This window comes from Patagioenas fasciata, chromosome 9 (assembly GCF_037038585.1).
Source record: "Patagioenas fasciata isolate bPatFas1 chromosome 9, bPatFas1.hap1, whole genome shotgun sequence".
NCBI lineage: Eukaryota > Metazoa > Chordata > Aves > Columbiformes > Columbidae > Patagioenas > Patagioenas fasciata.
Genome location: NC_092528.1, coordinates 13,334,236 through 13,354,042, shown reverse-complemented (window position 1 = coordinate 13,354,042; position 19,807 = coordinate 13,334,236). Strand labels below are relative to the sequence as shown.

General features: G+C 37.2%; 1 protein-coding gene across 3 annotated transcripts in view; it reads right to left on the bottom strand.

Annotated features, from left to right (window-relative positions):
- Positions 1 to 19,807, bottom strand: part of ACSL3 (acyl-CoA synthetase long chain family member 3) — a 49,578-nt gene that overhangs the window by 15,535 nt on the left and 14,236 nt on the right. For all 3 annotated transcript variants that reach the window (XM_065844403.2, XM_065844405.2, XM_065844404.2), the window contains exons 2-5: positions 15,259 to 15,680; positions 8,849 to 9,026; positions 3,217 to 3,326; positions 1,821 to 1,959 (exon numbers count right to left, since the gene is read on the bottom strand). In XM_065844403.2, coding sequence (XP_065700475.1) covers positions 1,821 to 1,959; positions 3,217 to 3,326; positions 8,849 to 9,026; positions 15,259 to 15,609 — 778 coding nt within the window. In that variant the 5' untranslated portion in view covers positions 15,610 to 15,680. The remainder of the gene's footprint in view (positions 1 to 1,820; positions 1,960 to 3,216; positions 3,327 to 8,848; positions 9,027 to 15,258; positions 15,681 to 19,807) is intronic.

The following is a 19,807-nucleotide window of genomic DNA, read 5'->3' as shown; positions in this document are numbered from 1 at the left end:
ATACTAACGTATTTCAGTAGTCATTCCAACATAACTACATGACTATTGCTACTACATTTTGCTTTCGGCTAAAAAGATGGCGGTTCAGTTTAAGTGCCTTCACAAAGAGTAGGAACCTCTTTGTATTAGCTGAGCAATACTTTGAGTGGTTGTCCTAGACTACCATGACAACACGTTGTTATGTTTCCCATATTCCTGCAGAGGAGAGAAAAACAGGCAGAGCTTTGGCTTCTCCAAAATGCCACAGAGCTCCACATGTTCTTGGGGACATGGTTTAGAGGTAGACTTGGCAGTGTTAGGTTAACATCTGGACTCGATGCTCTTAAAGGTCTTTTCCAGCCAAAACGACTGTATGTTTCTGCGATCCCTGGGCAGGTCTGCTGTGCTGGTTCCGCGCTGCTGCAGGGTCCATCCCCTTCACAAACGGACTTTCTCACGTGTTCCCCAGCAGGAGAACACCACGCTGCCTCACCTGCAGTGAGGCACTGCTCAGCCAACATGGGCTCCAGTTTCTATAAATATTTGAAGGAAGTTCAATAGATTTAACAGGATTCAAGTGTCTCTTAAATACTTACACCGAGGAAAAACTACATAATGCATCACACATGTGGCAGAACATACACACTGAATGAGTGAAAGTATATTTAATAATTGCGCACTCACTGAATCCTGTCCACCCTGCACGATGAACAACACAGAGGAAAACATAAGCAGCAGCTCATGTACTTAATATATTAATTGAACATCTTGACCATAAACAGTTCATTTGAGTATGCTAGAATTTATGAATGTTTAACTCAAAGACAATGTTCCTTATTATAGTGTATGGTATGTGATATCTAAAAGACTGAAGAAGGATTAGACATCTTTTTACATAGCACACAGATTAACAAATCTCAAGGAGCTAATGAATTATAGCCATAATTTTTTCTCCTGGTGTTGTCTGAAACAGCTTTACTAGTACATAGAACTGGTACATCAAAAAAGGAAAACTGCCTTTTAAAGAAACTGAGAGGTCACAATGCTGGGAGCAAACCTGCCATTCCCCTCAACATCAACAGCAGGTGGATTAACCACTCAGCCTACTCCTGAAACAAAATTCAATCCAGCATTCATGTGCCATCAGTAGTTAAAAGATTCTGAAAACATAAATAAGAAGAAAGCGACTACTGAACATAATGAAATCTTAAGATATCAGATTCAGCAGCTCTTCAGAGCAAACAATAAAAATTTGTTATTATAAAACACCTTCTGAATTTCTGAATTCTAATCCAAAAATTGTTACATAGATCAGAAATAGAATTCAAGAAATTTACACAGTAAATTGACACTTCCAGAAATGCAAAGAAGGGACCAAGTTTTATCAGATTTAAATTGCCAATGTACATTTTAATTTTTCAATTTAAAACAAATTAATGGCAGTGAATTAATGATGTCTTTTGTTATAAAATGCACAGTAATTTCCTCTGTATGCTCTAAATAACCTAGTTTTAATATATCTGATCATAAGAATGGTTTCTAAGTTTCTATCCTGGCCTAAATGCTTAACCTAAAAACTGTTCTTCAACATGTGGCACTTCTTGTGGAGCAGAGAGCTTTATTAAAAGCATTTCACTCAGTTGAAAAACAAAACAAAAACCACATCCTAAAATTCAATCACAACCAAACAACCCCACAGGTTTTAGGTAAAGAAAACGCAGATGATAAAAGGTTAATCACTGTGTAATTTTTTGAGACCTGCAATTGCCCGAGGTTTACTCAACACGGTCAACATAAGACAACAAGTGAGGTGATCCAAAGAGAAAGAAGAGACAACCCACCAGTGTCTGCCTTGGCGCCCATCGCCTGCACCGAAGCCATCGTGTGAACAATGACACCCTTGGGAAACTCCGACCACGTTGTTGGTTTGCCATCCACCGTAATGATGTGTCGCAGCAGTGGCACCTGAGAAACAATTGCCTGTGGAAATGAACATGTGTTCAGAAATGTAGAATTGCACCAATAAGAAGGGATTAAAAAAAAAAAAAAATTCCATCTACCTACTGTACACATTTTGAAAAGATTTGACTTCAAATATCTGAGAATTTAAAATATCAGGGGATAAACCTGTCTAGCTCAAACAGCTGCAAAGCTTGAAACTTTCCACATTTAGATTTGCAGGACTAATTGAATTCTCCACTTCAAGTCCAAAAGCTTTTCCAACCATTTACTGATCTGGGTCTTATTTCAAGAAAACTCCACAAATAAGACTGTAAAGACTTGTAGAGATAATTGACTTTCCAGTCTCAGAGCACCGAGAAAAAAAGTCCTGGTGACACTGAGCTAACAATAAGTCTCATGTTGCTCCTTGGTTACTACACTATTTAAAATAAGCAACAGCTAGCAAAAATACAGAAAATTATTAGTTAAGCATGAAGTAAGCACTTCAAACAAAACTGAGTTCTAAAACAATTATCAGTGTTCGAGTGGAAGAAGAGATTATTATCATCTCTATTAGAATAAATTCATTCTCTTACTGCAAGCTGAAATAAATGTGCATTGTATACAAAAAGGTTTGGGAAATTTTCATTCAAAATTCAGCAACAGTGCATCGTTTTTAATTAAAACAATTCCCTTATGTGAAAGGTCTAGTTCCTCCAAAATACATCATGATAAACCTCATGCAGATCTGCTGTTTCACTTGTATATTCAATCTCAGTAAGTCAAAAAAGGCTTTTGACTTTTCTCAACATTTAATAAGGTTTCGCCTGCACTGCAAAACAGCTCTAACTCTTCAAGTACCCATCTTTAGATTTAAGAGCCGTTCTCTGCTGTGAAAACATCCAACAATAAATCAGGAGGATGATCACATTTGCCTATTCCTATACAGCCTATACATTTTTCTGCTCTTCCTGTTTGCTTCAACTGTTAAATTTATAGGCACTAAATCCATCCAGAAGCCATAACAGTTTCTTGAGAACGTTGTTCCAGGCAGCACTGCAGCTCTTTTATAGTGCAAATTGCTCACCCTGTTCTCCAGAGTCAATGAGGAGCCGCAATCCCACTGAAGGCTAACTACGTTTTTTCATGTACGTGAAGACAGCTACGTAAAGCTTATTCTAAAAGAAGTGTCTGCCCTATAGAAAGCCAGTAAATCATTCTTCTCTACTATGGAACCAGGTCTTTTAACTGTAATGAACAGATACACCAGAAAGAGATAGACAACAGTTTTCTGACCTTCAGTTTTGTTTGCATCAATTCTTTACTAGTAATGATGGTGGTCACCTCTGTTTCATTTAGCCCATGAACTATTGCTGGGCCTCCCAGAGTAGCGTACAGAGTAACAACTGAAACACAAAACAGGTTAAAAAAAAAAGTCAATCTCTATTTTACACTTTCAAGTATAGTTTGCAACAAAGGTCTGAGATTAACCTATGCCAAGTTAGGTAAAACAGCAAAAATATTTATCAACTACTAGAAAACTGGTACAGTTTTGTGCTTTAAAAAAATACTTATTGCTTGGATTTAAATACAGCATGATTTTCAGTCATCCCCAGTAGGAATAAAGAACAACATTGCCTATGTGACCATTTACTATTTTTCAACCAATTTTCAGACCATTTTCAAGGTCTAACTAGAACTACCAGAACCACATTACCCTATGTAATTACCTTCTAGATCTACTCTAGTACCTTCATGGCTATTACCATTGTAAAAGCAGGAATCTGTTCTCAGTGTAATACACTGATCAACAGGTCTCTTGTACACAGGAAAGAAACAGCTTTCATTTATGTGACTTTTCAGAATTCACATGCTGCGTTACCAGGCTTTTGCAATTGACTGCTAATAAGAAATTATTACAGCATTGTAACACGTGTCATCAGCAGATAAGTCTCGCACTTAGCAATAAATCTGTGACTATCATATTCTCCCTTCTATTTAAAAGAACATAGAGGTTTAATCATCATGACTATTAGACACTGAACTGACATCATGAGAATACAGAACAGGAAGGACAGAAAATATTTAGGAAATCGACTATTACAAACACTGTTTCTTGTATTTAAGGACAGCTCATTAGCAGAGTGTTAAACCACCATTATTTTGTATTAACAATTTGAAAAACATATTTAATTTCCTGTCATTTCTATGGGAACTGTATGAGAAAAGACAGGAAGAGACTGGGGAAGAAAAAGGCAGCTCAAAAAGGTAGAGAGGTACTGCTCTCCAGAAAATAATGATTTCCTGTTTTCCAAGCAGAATGCTAAACAAGGGCTTCTCAAAATAGTTATAAGGTAAATCAACACGATCACAATAATTACAACACTGGTGGAAGTTTTGTTCACGTTAGGTATCTGATTTTTTTTTTCTGTACAGGGTGTTTGAAAAAGATGGACCCAATTTCAAATCACTATATCATTGAAATTTGGTCCATCTTTTTGAAACACCCTACATTTTAGCTGAATACTTAAATGACATAATTAAAACAAGACGTCCTATTGTACATTAGGTCTGTAACCATACTATGTTCATTGCAGGAAAAAAAAAAAAAAAAATCAAACTCTGTTGTATTCTAAGATTTGAAATCCAGGGAGTTGTTCAGTGCAGTATACCAAGGAAAAACTCAAAAGCAGTTTTCTTACACAGAAAAGTAAATAGTTGACCTCTCCTTATTTTTTCCTTGTTAAAACAGTCCATTATAGTTCAGAACTGTTGCAGGGCAAACACACATGCACTGTGTTTTCTTTAATTTGGTGGGAGCAGAGTCCAGCCGAGTGCCTCTCCCGTTCCCACGAGCTCTCTCCGCTCACTGCGCTGACCCCTGTTACACAAACATCTCGCAGAAACTCAGCTGCCCCGAGCCAGCCAGCGCGACCCAGGCGACGCACCACCCGAAAGCACACTATGGTCTCTGAATTAACCGTTTATGCAGTTAATTGCTCTTCTACAAATAAGTGCATCAAGGACATCTTACAGCTTTATGCTAGAGCCAAAGAGGAAGAGATATATAATACCCTTTATATGATGGTGTACTGATGTCATGGAGAGAAAACAACTGAGCAATGACTCTGATCTGTGAAAATCTCACTTCTCCACATAAGTACCTAAAACTTTTTCAGGCAAATCTGAAAGATGAGGTGATTTTTCTCCTTTCTCTCGAAGGCATACTGAGAGGGATTCTCTTTCGTGCTGATCTTTACACATACAATAGTACAAGTGAGTCTCTGATATCTGGACTTCTGCTATGAATACCACTCTAGAAGCCTGACGATATGAAAAAAAAAATTTCAACGCAACTGAATTTGCCAGCTAATATACGTGAACAAAGCCCTACCCTAAAGAAACAAATAGAACATTTGCCATTTATTTCAATGTAACCAAAGTGTTAAACCGAGTATTTCAGCCTCCATCACACATAACAAACAAAAGGCAAAGTAAACCTTTAAAGACTTCAGCCAAGTCAACTCTGACAAAACCACTTCTGCTCAAGCTTCACAAAAGCATGATTAAGAAATGAAACATAACTTTTCCTGTTTATTATTTGATTATACACTCAGGTGTTTTATCTGCCCACACTAGTGAAGAGCTCTTCACACAGATGAAGAGGAGATACTTTGGAAGAAAATCTGTTTTCATGTTAGTACTTTCCATTTTTGAACCAGCAATCCCACTCGACCTCTTGCAAGTACAAGACTTAGCTTCAAATAATGTAAAATTCACAATCTAGCAAGTATTTCTAATCATAAAACCACTTACTTGTGTGAGTAATCCATAATACAAAAATTACATTCCCCACTTTAATTCTGTAGTACAAAAGGCATTCTCTCCAACACTAAGTATGAAGCAGATGAACCTGCTCTCTTGGCATCAGTTCTGGGAACATCCCATCGGATTTAACACATTTCACATTCCGACAGAATGTCACAACAGTATCACAGCAGCTGGCTGTTGTGAGACTTGTAAACTGAAAAATGCTAATATAAGTCATTTAGCAATATCTTGCCACAGTACTTCTTCAGTATCATCTGGATGTTATAATTCTTTCAGCAAACAGACTACGTGAATACTGCATGATAATATCATCATCTGCCAACACACAAGTCAGCCAAGTTCACATAAAATGACATACAGCTCTGATGCTAAACACCACGTCAGACAGTGCGCTGAAGCACGTCTCAATACGGGAATTTAAAACATTAATCCAATAAACCCAAAAACACATGCATATCATTCTACACGCGATATCCATCCACTATCTCAGATATTTTTTTTCCTCAACGTACAAAATCTTCCAAGGATTTGTAAGTGTACTTAATTTCCAAAGAAAGAAATAATTCATACAAGCCTTTGCATTTTATTCCCAGGATAGTCACTAGGAATCCAGATGCCAAAAGTGATAAAAAGGAACTGACATGGTGTATTATGAGACATCTAGTTTAAAAGCAACACAGGCATCTCATTTGAGAGCAGCCTGTGCAGAACTCTGCTCTGGCAGGTAAGTTAGCAGCAGTCACTCACTGAGCAAAGGACCAAAAATATCACTGAATTTAGGCTGGAAGGTACCTGGGAAAATCACTTGCACAAAACAGTTCACTAGAGCAGAGTGCTCAGGGCCACAGCCAGTCCAATTTTAAGTATCTGCAATGATGGAGACTTCACAGCCATTCTAGGTTCCTGTTCTGGTACTTAACCACCCTCACAATGAAGACATTTGTCCTAGTATTCCATAAAATTTTCCTGTGTTTCAACTTGTGCCTGTTGCCTCCAGTCTTATCAAAATATACCTTTGAGCAGAGCCTAGCTTCATCCTCTCCATACGTTCCCACTAGACAGTTTTAGACAGCAACAAGATCTCAACTCATTTTAATGCTGAACAGAGCCTGCTCCATCAGCCTCTTCTCACATGTCATGTTCTCCAACCCCTTCAGCATCTTGGTAGCCCTCCACTGGACTTACTCCAGTACATACAGCAAGGTCTTTTTTTCTACTGGGAAGCCCAGAGCTGGGCACAGTACTCTAAGTGTGATCTCACCAGCATCCAAATGGAGAAGGACCACTTCCCTGATCTCCCTGCTACATGCACGTTACTACCACTCAGGATGCTGTTAGCCTTCACTGCAAGAAGGCACTACATGCTCGTGCTCGACTGTTTCCTACCAGGACCCCCAGGTCCTTCTCTGCAAGGTTGCTCTCTATCCAGTTGTCCCCCAGCCTACACTGGTGCATGAGGTTATCCCAGCACACACGAGAATTTGTAACTGCCTTCTCCAGCTGACAGGCCCCTAAGCATCAGCCCTGCCCTCCAGTGTCCAGGCTGTGACCTGCTGTGTGTGCACTGTCCCAAGACAAAGACACTGAACAGCACTGGACTCTGTATCGGCTTCCGAGGGCTGGCAGCTGATCCTGCTGATCAGTCCTTTCACTCAATGCAGCAATGAATTTTCCATCCATCTTACCAGCTACTTACACAGTTTCTATCTAAATAATTTCAATTTACAGATACTACAACAGAACATGTCAAAGGCCTTGCTAAAGTCACAGTACACAACACCCATGCTCTCCTTGTCCCCAGAGCCAGTCATCACACAAGGCAAGCAGGCTGATTTTGGAATGGTATGGGCTTGGGCAGTACCTCTTGTAACCAACTCCACCCTTAAAACTAAGAGAATAATACAGTGTATGGGTATACACAACACAACCACACAGACCCACAGTAAAGACTTATGTAAATGAAAACAGCTATATACTCATGAATGTATGGCTTCTCAAACTGAAACAGACTCGTGCCTAGAGCAGAGAGGGACCATTTAAGATACAGTTTTCCTGTTAGGCTTGCTTCCAAAATCTGAATATAGTCTAATTGATATACATCTTGAAAGTAGGTAGGTAGTAAATCGGGAATTGCTGCACATCTGGTTTTTACAGCCCATCTCTTACTGAAGGAGGGTAAATGTGGCATGGGAGAGAAGAGGCCCAAGCCTGTGAGCAACTGCAGGTTCCAGAGTGCCCTGTGGGAAATTGAGAAATGTCCCCCCAAGAATGTCACAGAACGCAGCCAGGCTGGGCACACAGTTAGGTGAATGACATATTGAGGAGTGCTGATGAAATAGACATTTGAAAACAATTCCTATACTAAGTTGAGATCAGCACTTGATAGGTTTCTCAGCCAGAAAAACACGTTTAAGACTAAAAGTCTGCCCTTAAGTATAGTCTCAAATCAGCACGCAGGTTAAATTAGCATGTATTAAATGGCATGGAATGGACTACAACGAAGAGGCAGAGAGAAGAAAAGATAAAAAAAATATATCAGGCTCAGTCTAAGGTTTGAGTCAAGGAATGACTTACAGTTTGGTACAGCAGCTTTTTAATTTGAAAGAGCTGTCAAAAATAAGCTCAAGTACTTATTCCTTTTTACTTTTTAGGGATAATGATATGATAAACTCTAACTAAAATCAAAACTGAAGAGATGACAAGACATCCAGTTAAAACAAAACTTACAGGGACAGATGAAGGTTTGACGTCAACTTCTGAAACTGAGTCAATGAATTCATGCGTGATTTTTGTTTGTTTGTTTTTAAAAACTTAGGAATCTGTACTGATTTGAGATTGAAAGAAAATAAACCTCTCACAAATCCATTGAGCAAGATGTACTTACTGAAACCATATTCCAGCTGCAAACACACACACACTTCTCCATTCAGTAAGGTAAAACACAAGAAAGTGCAGTCTCTACATTACGCAATACTTTTATTTGTAGTTTTAAACGCTCTGTAAAATTTTTAATGTGTATACTGAAGAAAACTGTTTGTTTGTATATTGTGTTGTAAGAACAAAAGACATAAATACTTTAGGAAAGAGGCAGACTTACGCTGGTAGTTGCACATAAAGCAGGCCTGTGCTGCAATCATCCACTCCGCTCTAGTCTCACAGAAGATAGCGATGTTGGTCTTTGGTTGCTGACCCAACACTGCTAAGCCATTTCCAAAATTAACAGCTTTAATGTATACATCTTCGTATGAAAGCCAGGTGTACTTGCCAAGGATGACCTAATAAGAATAATAAATTCAATTTAGAAAATGAAAATCCTTACCACATGTCCGACTACATCTTTAACCATATGAAGAAATCACAGATGTTTGAAGTATAAGTTGCTTAAATTCTAAAAGCAGTTTATTCAAGATAATGAATAGTATTCTTGCCAAAAACTACAGGGACTGTGGGAGTTCTAACACAAATAATGCAGTATTTCCAACATTATCACCTCTGCTGTCGCATTAGGAAAGCATACAACTCCCAGCATAGTTCATAGCTTCAGAAGCCCCCCAAAAGACCCTGGTTATCTGTCTCATGTGTCTTTAGATTTCTTCCAAAGGTTTGTTTTATGTTACATAAAACGTGACAAGCGCTGGCTAGTGCAATACATACTCTGTATTTGCTTTCTTGGATATTTTGGCTGCGATCCTTATACAAACATGATACTGGGGTGTTCATTCTTAAAAAAAAGGAGGGCAACTGGAATGTAGAAAGCAGTATATCAATGTGTCCTCAGTCCGAAATTGTGAAATCACCCTCTCTTTGTTTCTTCTGAAACAAACGTCAGGGCGAAGAGGAGTCATCTCTTTGCCTTTTTTACTGCTAAACAAAGTGGGACAGAAGACTGGACTGGAAATTACTGGCAAATCTCAGTACTGAAAAAGTCATGTGGAAAAAGTTAAGCAATCTCACTTTTCTTCTATGTTGGAAAGCTGTTGCACAGTAAAATTAGACTTGAATTTACAGTTCACTATCTGTCAAAAACTTCTATGAGTGTACTTGCACCTTACAGTGCTATTTTCTCACTGCGTGATAGGTTATTTCTTCGATGACATCCTAGAAATTTTCATATACAGATATAGTACAAAGATGTTTTGCACTGAAAAAACAGACTCAAATTATTATACATTACCTGTCTAGTCATACAAGCACCTTGACAATTTTGAAAACTAATTTTTATTAGTCAAGTATTTTTGACATTTCCTTTTGGGTATATAGCATAGGAATAAATGAAAGCAAATGATTAAAGAAAAAGCTAGAAAAGAAAACTTCTCCCTCCTCCCTCCATTCTGTTTTCCAGATTTCATTTATCAAATTTAAATAAATTTCAGATTTGTGGACTGTAAAATCTAACAACTTTTTGGCGTGTTACTACATTTCTAATGGGTCTGTATTTCCACATCCGCTTGCTTAATAAAATGAATTTAAAAATCTCTCTCAAACTCTAATAAATCTATTGGATGTTATTTTTCTATCACAACACTTTTTCAGACAGCTGAAGTTCAATGTTGGGTAACTGAGCTGTACCTAAAACAGCCTTGCTGCGTATTTCTCATTAACCTACTTGTTTAGCAGGACAAACCTACCTTAACTCAGGACAGGTATATGTGCAGCTGCTTGGAAATTTCACAAATATTTTCATGAGAAAACATCATTTAACATAACTGAAAAACAATACTTGCCAACATTACAAATATTTAGCAACTTGACCAGAAAATAAACATTTCTCACACAAATACCTGCTCAGGTTTTACTGTTGCATTTACAGAAACTCAGCTCCATTGGCAAATCGGCTGTTTCAGAGCCAAAAACCTTACAGGACAAGGAAGATGACACTGAATTTCTCTGCTGTACTGGGTGACGGGCAGAGGGCTCAGTGCTACCCAGGGGCACGGCCCCAAGGAAAAGAACCTGGCACTTCCATTCTTTTTAGACACATCAAGATATTTCTGGTGTGGAAAACTTTTACTGCTTCCAAAGAAAATATCGCATCTCTTCCTGTCCAACCAAATTTCAGTAATTTGGAATATTAATTCCAATTTGGGACATTTTTCCCCAAAAACACAGTAGTTTTGGCAGACTTGGAAATTCTTGACAAACTTATTGACTGAAAACAATCTGCAGAAATGAATCAGAGACCCTCTGCACCATTATACTCTACCTACAGCAGGGCCTCAGCAGTGCCACTCGCAAATAATTAGGCCAAGAAATACAAGCAGATCTCTGTTACCATTTCTGGTAAGTTTGCCAATCGTAAATGAACAGGTTTCAGTATTTTCCACCATTCATTGCATAACTCGTGAAAGTTGAAATAACAAAACATTAAAAAGTCAAAAATAACACTTGGGATTCTGATTTTTTCCCCTTTTTAAAATTATCTTAAATAATTTAGCCTCATTGCTTAAACAAGTTTGATATACTGTAGTGAAAGAATGTCTTCTTGGTGCTTTCCTTTCTTAGGAGTTTAGAAAACCCACAGAAAGGAAGTACGCCACTGTTATAGTTATTTTTCTATATAGAGAAATATAATTGTATTTCTGAACACCACCACGTGAAAATAGATGAGATGACCTTTTTCAGTGAAGACAGTGACTTTTACTTTTCCTACTGCATTCTATGTATTTGAATTCCCATGTTTCCTTCCTCCCCATGCCCAGCATTTCTGTCTCTATGACACACTAATGCACTGCCTCTGTCAGAATGTCCCTTTCTTCTGCATTTCCCTATATATGTCTTTTGCAGGACACAGAACAGGTTATAGTTTCTCTCATCCTTCCTTCTGCTTATCTCCAAATCCATCTCTCTTCTTGGCCCTTCCCTCAGTAGCTTTCATTAATATTTTCCAATGGATAGTTTCTACTGTAAACAGCTGTTAAGACCAATGTTAAGTGTCACAATCCTTTAAACATTCATACACGTTTAATTTACAACTTTCAGAACTTATTTCTGCTAGATAACTACTTACACATGTAAAGAAAGTAACTGTCCAAGAGAAGGGCCCAAGAAGTCAAGATTGAGAACCGATTAAACAGACATAAAACCAAACACTAAGTCAGAAGAGACAGCGCCTCTAAATGCTTTGTCAAAATATACTACTACATTAAATAGAAAAATACTGCCCTCTAGTGCACCAGCCTGTAAACATACCTAAACTGCAAGTTACTGAAAATATTTGTGATCTGTGATTTATCTATTTAATGCACTGGAAAATATTACTAAATATCAGTACAGTACTAATATTTGGAAATCCAGCAAAGTACAGAGACTAAATACTTGCTGCACAGTGAACATTTCTTTAATCTGGATTTTAGGGCAACCATATTCAAATTTTTACTGTGAAGGTGTCATACAACGTTCACCAAACAGCTGCAGGCACATGTAGAGTCATTACAGTACCTGACTTCAGTTACCTTTCAGGGTCTTACTAAAAGCAGTTTATAGGTCTTGAAGAACCCTGACTATTACAATAAAATTTGGAAACCACTGATCACAAATCAAATACACTTCCTAGTAGAAAGTATATTAAAAATAATAGAGAGGCTATTTGAAATGCCCATTTTTGACCTTTTTCATGTGAAAACACAGATTGCAGCTGAACACTGCTCAGAAATCCCACCCTAAAATATCATTTACATAGTACCCTATGTTTTTCAACATCATAAACTGCTCTTTTACTGCTCAATGACTTGGCACGGCAAGAACCTTCCTGCAGCTCCAGGGTAAGTTTCAGTCTCAGCTCTGGGCAGCACGGCTGTGAATTCCCAAGCGCTTGCCCATGTGCTCACAGCCGCACACAAGCCTCAGGCTTTAGGTGCATCACCTTCTCCTACCAAAATCATGCTTCCTTTTCCCCACTATGTCTGTCTTATTATGTTTCTATTAATTCTGTTCTTAATTACAGAACAATACAAAAAATCCCCAAAACTAATAACACCCCTCCACCCCCCAAAGAACACACAAACAAAGCAAAATCCACATGCCAACATACATAAAAGGAAGCACATGACAACAGAACCCAAAATAATCAACCAGCAGAATAAAGTTCATCTTCCGGACATCATAAAACCTAAGTTCTGCTTAAATTCATTTTTCCAGTTAATTACATCTTAATCTCTGAAGTATTCTCAACACTATTTTATCCTGACTTAAATACATATTTTATGAAATTAATATTAGGTGTGCTCTCCAACTCATGTATTAAATGCACTACAGAAGGAAACAGAAAAGCTAACTACATATGAAATAAATATTATAAAACGCAACTAAATAAGCAGAAGTAGTACTTGCATTTTATTAACACTCATGAATTTCTGCTACTTTGGCAATTACACAGTAATAAATAAATCTTTTGAACAATATAATAAAAATTTTAAAAATTACAGATTATCTGGGATATCATTGTTCTCAGAATAAAGTATCTGATCTTACAGATGTTAAACATACAGCTTTAAATAATTTTAGCTAGAAGCCTGACCACAGTTCTCCTAAGAATCAGAAGCTTAGTATTTTACTTTTTTGAGATATTTATTTACCCCACTAATGAATAATTAGGCTAATCTAGCCCATTGCAATTTGCACAGAGAGACATCTTCTAATACGTAATGCAACCCAGTACACAGAGCCACGATCTACAGTCAGATCTGCCCTGACTTGCAGAAAAATGCAAGAAAAATGACACAGAAAAATGCATCAGCAGTTCACACCACTTCTGGAAGGAAAAAAATCATTAACAAGTTTTGCAACTCCTGTCATGTATAGAAATTATATGCATTATATCAAAAAAAAAAAATTGCCATGTACCTTTTCCAAAAGTTGCACCAAATAAACCTCAACAAGTTGCCCTTACTAAGGAGAACCAGGCAATAAAAAGACGTGTGGTATGAAAAACAAAAATCAAAGGAAAAGAACCCTGACATGTAGAATCAACAAAGTGTCTTGTGAAATCTTACGATTTTCTTCACTTGCTTAAACATGTTATGAGGTGTTAAGAAACACTTAATGGAAAAAAAAATAGAAGTAGACTTACGAGATAATGCCATAACTTGGAATAAAATAAGACAGGGCAAGTATGGCAATCGACCATAATGAACTGTTGTGTCAAGCTTAGACAAAATTACCTAACTTACATAATTTTTAATTCTAAATACTTAGAAACAAGTTATTTAAGTAGGTCAACACCAACATTCTTCAGCTTTCCCATATTCAGAACACTTCGCTTACGTAATGGAAAAGGCTAAAACTCCTAAGTTCTTAAGCCTTACATTACTGATTATGTTTAATAAACAGAGCACAGATCATAGGCAGCCAAAATTCTGATTTGTGCTCAGAAGCCCACTTTGTACAGCATGAACTTTCTGTTTCTTTACAAGGCAATGAGGCAGCAGCACGTGCATCAATACAGATTGTATGTATCCATTTCCCCCAGCATCTCCTTCGCACTGAAAAGTTAACTCCAGAGTTGGGAGAAAGTTTAATTAACAATTAAAGCTTCTATGAAGATTTTAACAGAACTAAACTTTGCCATGTATAGTAATATTAATCAAATTCTACTTAAAACATTATATTCCTCTATCAGGATTAAAACTAGAAAAGTTTAAGGAATCATTTAATACATTAAGAGATACTTTTTTTCTTCTGCAGGAAAAACAGTCTTAACTAAAAAATGTCTTTACAGGCTGGAGTTAACTTCTAACACAGAAGTGCAGACCTTTAACACATACCGCACATGCCCTGTTAATCTTGACTTTTTTCTTCAGGCAAAACTGCATTTTTGAACAAATACAAAGCACCAACTGACAACACAAGCCTGAACTTAAAAGACCATCAAAATCCAGTCCCTTGAAACAACAGTTTTATATTGAAATGACATCTCCCACATGTACCGTGATTACAGATTAACAGAGAAGTGGTTCACCTTAAAGGAGATTGAAGGGGGCAAAACATAGAAGACTTAAAGTCTGTGCAATCCTTTTCCAAACAAAAACCTCATTTAAGCTCTGAATTCACAGGGCAAAACAGTAAATCCTTCAGTTAGAAATAAATGTACAGGAAAGGCACATCTGAGTTTAGGTATCTAGTAATTTTTCTATATTTATCTGATTATCGTTCAGAATAACACAGAGGGAGACTTCTTTTTTTTTAATTCACCTAAAAGGAAAACTTTAAAGTCAGTTACATCACCAGCTGAGTATTGAAAACAAATACCTAACACACATCTGCGTTTTTTCCTTCGGCTAAAACCATATAAAGGATATCTACTCAAGAATGCAAAAAGAAGGCTTAGATTTGTTTTAAATGCCAAGTAACGAAGGATTGGGAGTTAAATTATCTAACTCTTTTCACAACTATTTATCTAAGTAGAGAAACTTTTTCCCAATTTGCTTTACTGGACCAGAAATATGGCAAAAGAAAATAAATTGACTTAAAAAACCCCAAAATCTTGAGGTAGACTGCAAAAAGACTTACCTTTTTAAAAACTTTTCCTGATGGTTGGATTTCATCTTCCTCTTTTAGGATTTCACGTGTTCCCAAGAGTTTTTTGTCCTTAAATTTAGTTTTAGCATACTTAAAAACTTTGTCAAGTGTATCACATCCAGGATATAAAACAGAAGCTAAGCAATGTTGACTGTTAACAGATCTGTACGCAGCCCCAGGCTTGTTATTCACAGGTTTAGCTTTAACCTGCTTGGCTTTTGCTATAGCTTCCCTTGATCCTGAAAATATGTACCAGGGAATGTAAGTTACAAAGGTGTACACCAAGATTATAAAGTTTATAAACTGTAGAAGAACAGGGTTGATGTCATGCTTCAACTTCATTTTGGCTGCTTGTGAAGGTTACAAGGAAGAGTTCAGAAACATGGATCAATTAGACAGGGATCCAAAAAGATCTGAAAAAAAGAAAGAAAAAAGTGAGTGGTAAACTCTATAGATATTGGCAGGGGGGTTATTTTCAGACATATTATAACAATCCATATGCCAGTAGGTCTCTTCATACAGAAATGTTAACCCCTAACACAAATGAAACCATACACTGATTCATGAGGAAGAACTCTCCCATTTAACAGATTGCAGTACTTACTAATACTTCTATTTCTTTGGACACTACACAACACAAATAAGGAATTCAGGACCTGGGTTAATTAAATGACATGTGAACACCATGTATTTATCTGAAAACATTATGTCATTATACAACTGAATAGATTCTCTCTGACCACATCAGAACACGTCTATGTGCATCTTCACTAGCAATCTCTATGACCTCTGTCTGTACATCATCAGCTTCCAGACGAGCCCTAAGACACCAGCAATGCCACCGCTCTGCCCACGCAAACCCCCGAGCACTAAGCAGCTGAAAACGCTTTCCAAACGTTGTACAGACTGGGACACCAAAGTAAAAGAGGGAAACTGTGACCCTCTTCCACAACAACTCTGCTGTTTCTTTCATTCCTGAGGACCTTCCATCAGCCCAGGAACCTCAGCCTCAGTACCAGTATGCAATGGGCACACCTGCTACATAAACAAACATGTCAATAAGGTAACGAATATTTGGTAAATACTGCAAAACGGCTTATAAATACCCCCCAAATCCTAGCAACAGGACTGTGAAGAGATGTGTAACTTTTTCCAGGGTCCCTAGTGATGCCAGGATATTCACTGTGACTTGTTTTAAAGCATCATTTATCACTTCTTAAGAACACAACTTTCTAATGTATTCTCCCGTGAAGGCAAGAAATTACGCCATCTAGCTAAAAGACTTAAAAAGAAAAATTATAGAAAATAGGGACAATCGTCATAATGGCTACATCAGAGAATGAGCTACCAGTTATAAATATCAGTGCTTTGTGCATAGAAGCAAAATGAACTAAAACCACACTTCACTCAGTTAACTTTTCAAAGGTATTGATGCCACTGTATTAAAAGCAATACCATAAATCAAGCAACTAATAACAATGTGTACATAAGATGCACAACTTTGATAATTTTAAATTAAGTACATTTTCATTCATAAGATATAGTGCCAGTACCATATTATTCTCCAGTGATGTCTTTGAAATGTCTCCAGTGACTCTCTAAAAACCCTAATTAAAAGAAATTTTAGTTGAAAAAGTAATGTTTAAATCATGTAATATCATTCAGTAGTAATGGAAAGAAATCTTGCTTCATGATACCTACATTAGAGATGTAGGTCCTTTAGGGAACAGATCAATCCAATACCCTTCCTTCATCTGTAGGACGAGATTAATCCCATCTTTCTCTAAATCATACAGGTTTTTTTAACTCCAAGCAAAAAGATTTCACCATCACCTTCTTTGCTAACAAGCTGCTGTAACCTCATCATTAACACCGCAGTGTTACCAGCAACCGAAGGAACCAAGCGACATCAAAGTCTGTTCTGCAAAGCACCCAGAGACACCTGCAAACAGAGCACAGGAGCTCTTCATGGAAGGGACTTAGGGAGCAAGCAGCAGAGGGGGAAAACGATTTAGAAAATTGCGCTGTTGTTGGTAGCTGCATAGAATATGATGTTTTAAAGTTGAATCCAGAGATCATACAATGAAAGTTTACCAATTTTTCAAAAAGTTATACGCTGTACTATAATTTTGGCTGGTCCAATTTGGGGGGGTCACTTTTTGTTTTTCTCCCCTCCTTATAAAGCTGGAGAATTTCTCTGTGCCTAAGAAGTAAAAACAGAATGTAACCAAACACTGTTACATGCAAAAACTCTGGCATCTGATTGAATATCTTTTGGAAAATTGTTCTCCAATGAAATTCCCTGACTGACAAACAGCTGAGCCTGTCCAAAAATGTTCTTCCTGGGTTTCAGAACTTTCTCTGCTTCGAAGCAATGAGACCATTTGACTTTGCAGGTATCCCAACAACTTTACTCCTGCCTCAGAAGGAGAGAGAAACCTTTCCCACCATTTCTACAATAACCATGCCAAGGTCTCACATCCACCTGTCCTCTGGCTTCATCCAACAGATTTATCATTGCCATTTCCAGCAGAACAAAGTCAGCTAAACACATCACTAAGCATCTAATAAAAAAATTATTCTGATGACAATGTAGAAGCAAAACTTATCCCTAACTTGAGACTGGAGTGTTAGCGATAAGACAATTATCTTCTACTGCAAGCAAAACCAACGCAGCTGAATATGGCGGTACGGTTTTTGAGTTTGTTTGGTTTTTTGTTGTGTTTTGGTTTTTTGTTTGGTTTTTTTGTTGTGGGTTGTTTGGTTTTTTTAATAGAAGGTCATTTAACCTCCCAAATTATCAGTTTTAATGACATTGTAAAAGAAAAATATTGTTTTAAGATACAATGTTCGCACCTGCAATTTTCTCTATAAAAATTGCTATTTTGAAGGTTTAATGTATGTTTTTTAAAAAAAAAATGAAAATACATAATTAATACTCAATTTGCAGAATCAACATGAAAATGGAAAGCTTTAGGGAAATTTTTAAAGGTATATCAAATGTGAAAGGCTTGAAAGGGATGCACTGTTTACTGTTGAATATTCTGCCTTTTAAAGAGTACTAAACAACAAAATCAAAATAAACAAAACTCTGAAATACTTCGTGAAATACTGTACTAGGGCTTTAAAATGTCATTGAAATACAACTTGTGGTCATCTCGTTAGTTTTGGAAGTATATGACAGCTTTTGGCTATAAAAGGACAGTAAGTAAACCAAACATTTTGGGCCAGGGAATGGAAAGTAGAGGACAACTGGATCCTAAGCCATTTTCCTGAGTATTAGTTAGACCGTCACACTGCAAGAAAGCCACTGCCTTCACAATACTGGAATTCTGTTCTTAGGTAACTCCTGCTTTGTCACTGACAAAAAATAATACACATATATATGACACATCAAAATATTTTAACTTAGTGGTTTGGTCTGCAGACAAGCCGTAAACATTTGGGTGCTTATGGAACACACATCCTATCTGGTTTCACATAATCCTGCCAGGGTTTTCAAGGAATCAGCATTCAAATCCACAATAGTGATGCAGGAAATGTTGGCAGATTGAAAACTGGAGGAAAGAGTTGCTTGTTTATGCGATAATACAATTTACAGAAAAGCTGTGCAGGCAAATGTTTCTGCACACATATAATAGCTGTTGAGTTTATACGTAATTCTGTTTCATGAAATAGTCACCGAACAGGAAAAGTAAGACCACAAGAAAAAAGTTACACACTTCTTCCAATAGCGAAGAGGAGCAGCAACCAGCACACTCATTCATGAGCCTGGTGAAGTAAATTAGCAATTTTCAGAACTGATCCTGCTTAACATATAATCAGTGATTTGGTCTGATATCCTACTTATATAATACTGTTATACCATTTAGTTTTAGAAGAAAACTTTTGTTAAATGAGAAAAAAAATCCTTAAAGGAATGTGCTTACTAATTGACCTGCTTATAATAATTACTCTACAATGAAAGCATCAATTAACAAGAAACCTTATGCAACTTCTCATCGTGGTAGGTACAGGTATAACAGCCAACACAAGATGTTCCCGTCTCAGTTTACTCAACAGGAGCTGTTGCAGGCAACTGCATGAAATCAAAAAATGGAAAACCCCCATTAAATACAGCAATTATAAAATGCATCCTCCATTCTTTTACTTGTCTTTCATAATAAATAAATGAAACCTTTTGCTTATTTAGTACTGCACTGCAAAATAAAGTCAGCTGTAACACGCAGCACAGTCATGGTCTGTACTCCAGTCCAGTATAACCAAGGCAGCTGGAGGAGCTCTAGTTAAATTCAGGAGCTGATGCTACTCACCTGCCTGACCAACTCTGAGCCCCCCAGCATCCTTCTGTGTAATGCTGGTTCTACCATTTGAGGTGGAAAAAATGTACCCATCTTTGCAGGCAGAAAATACATTTCAGCCTGAGTAGTAAATATTCCTGGACACTTATGGGTTTTATTTATTGCTCTTTGCAGAAAGAAGTCCTACTTAAAAACCTGTGCTAGCAATTCACATTTAAAACATGCAGCAAACATAAACA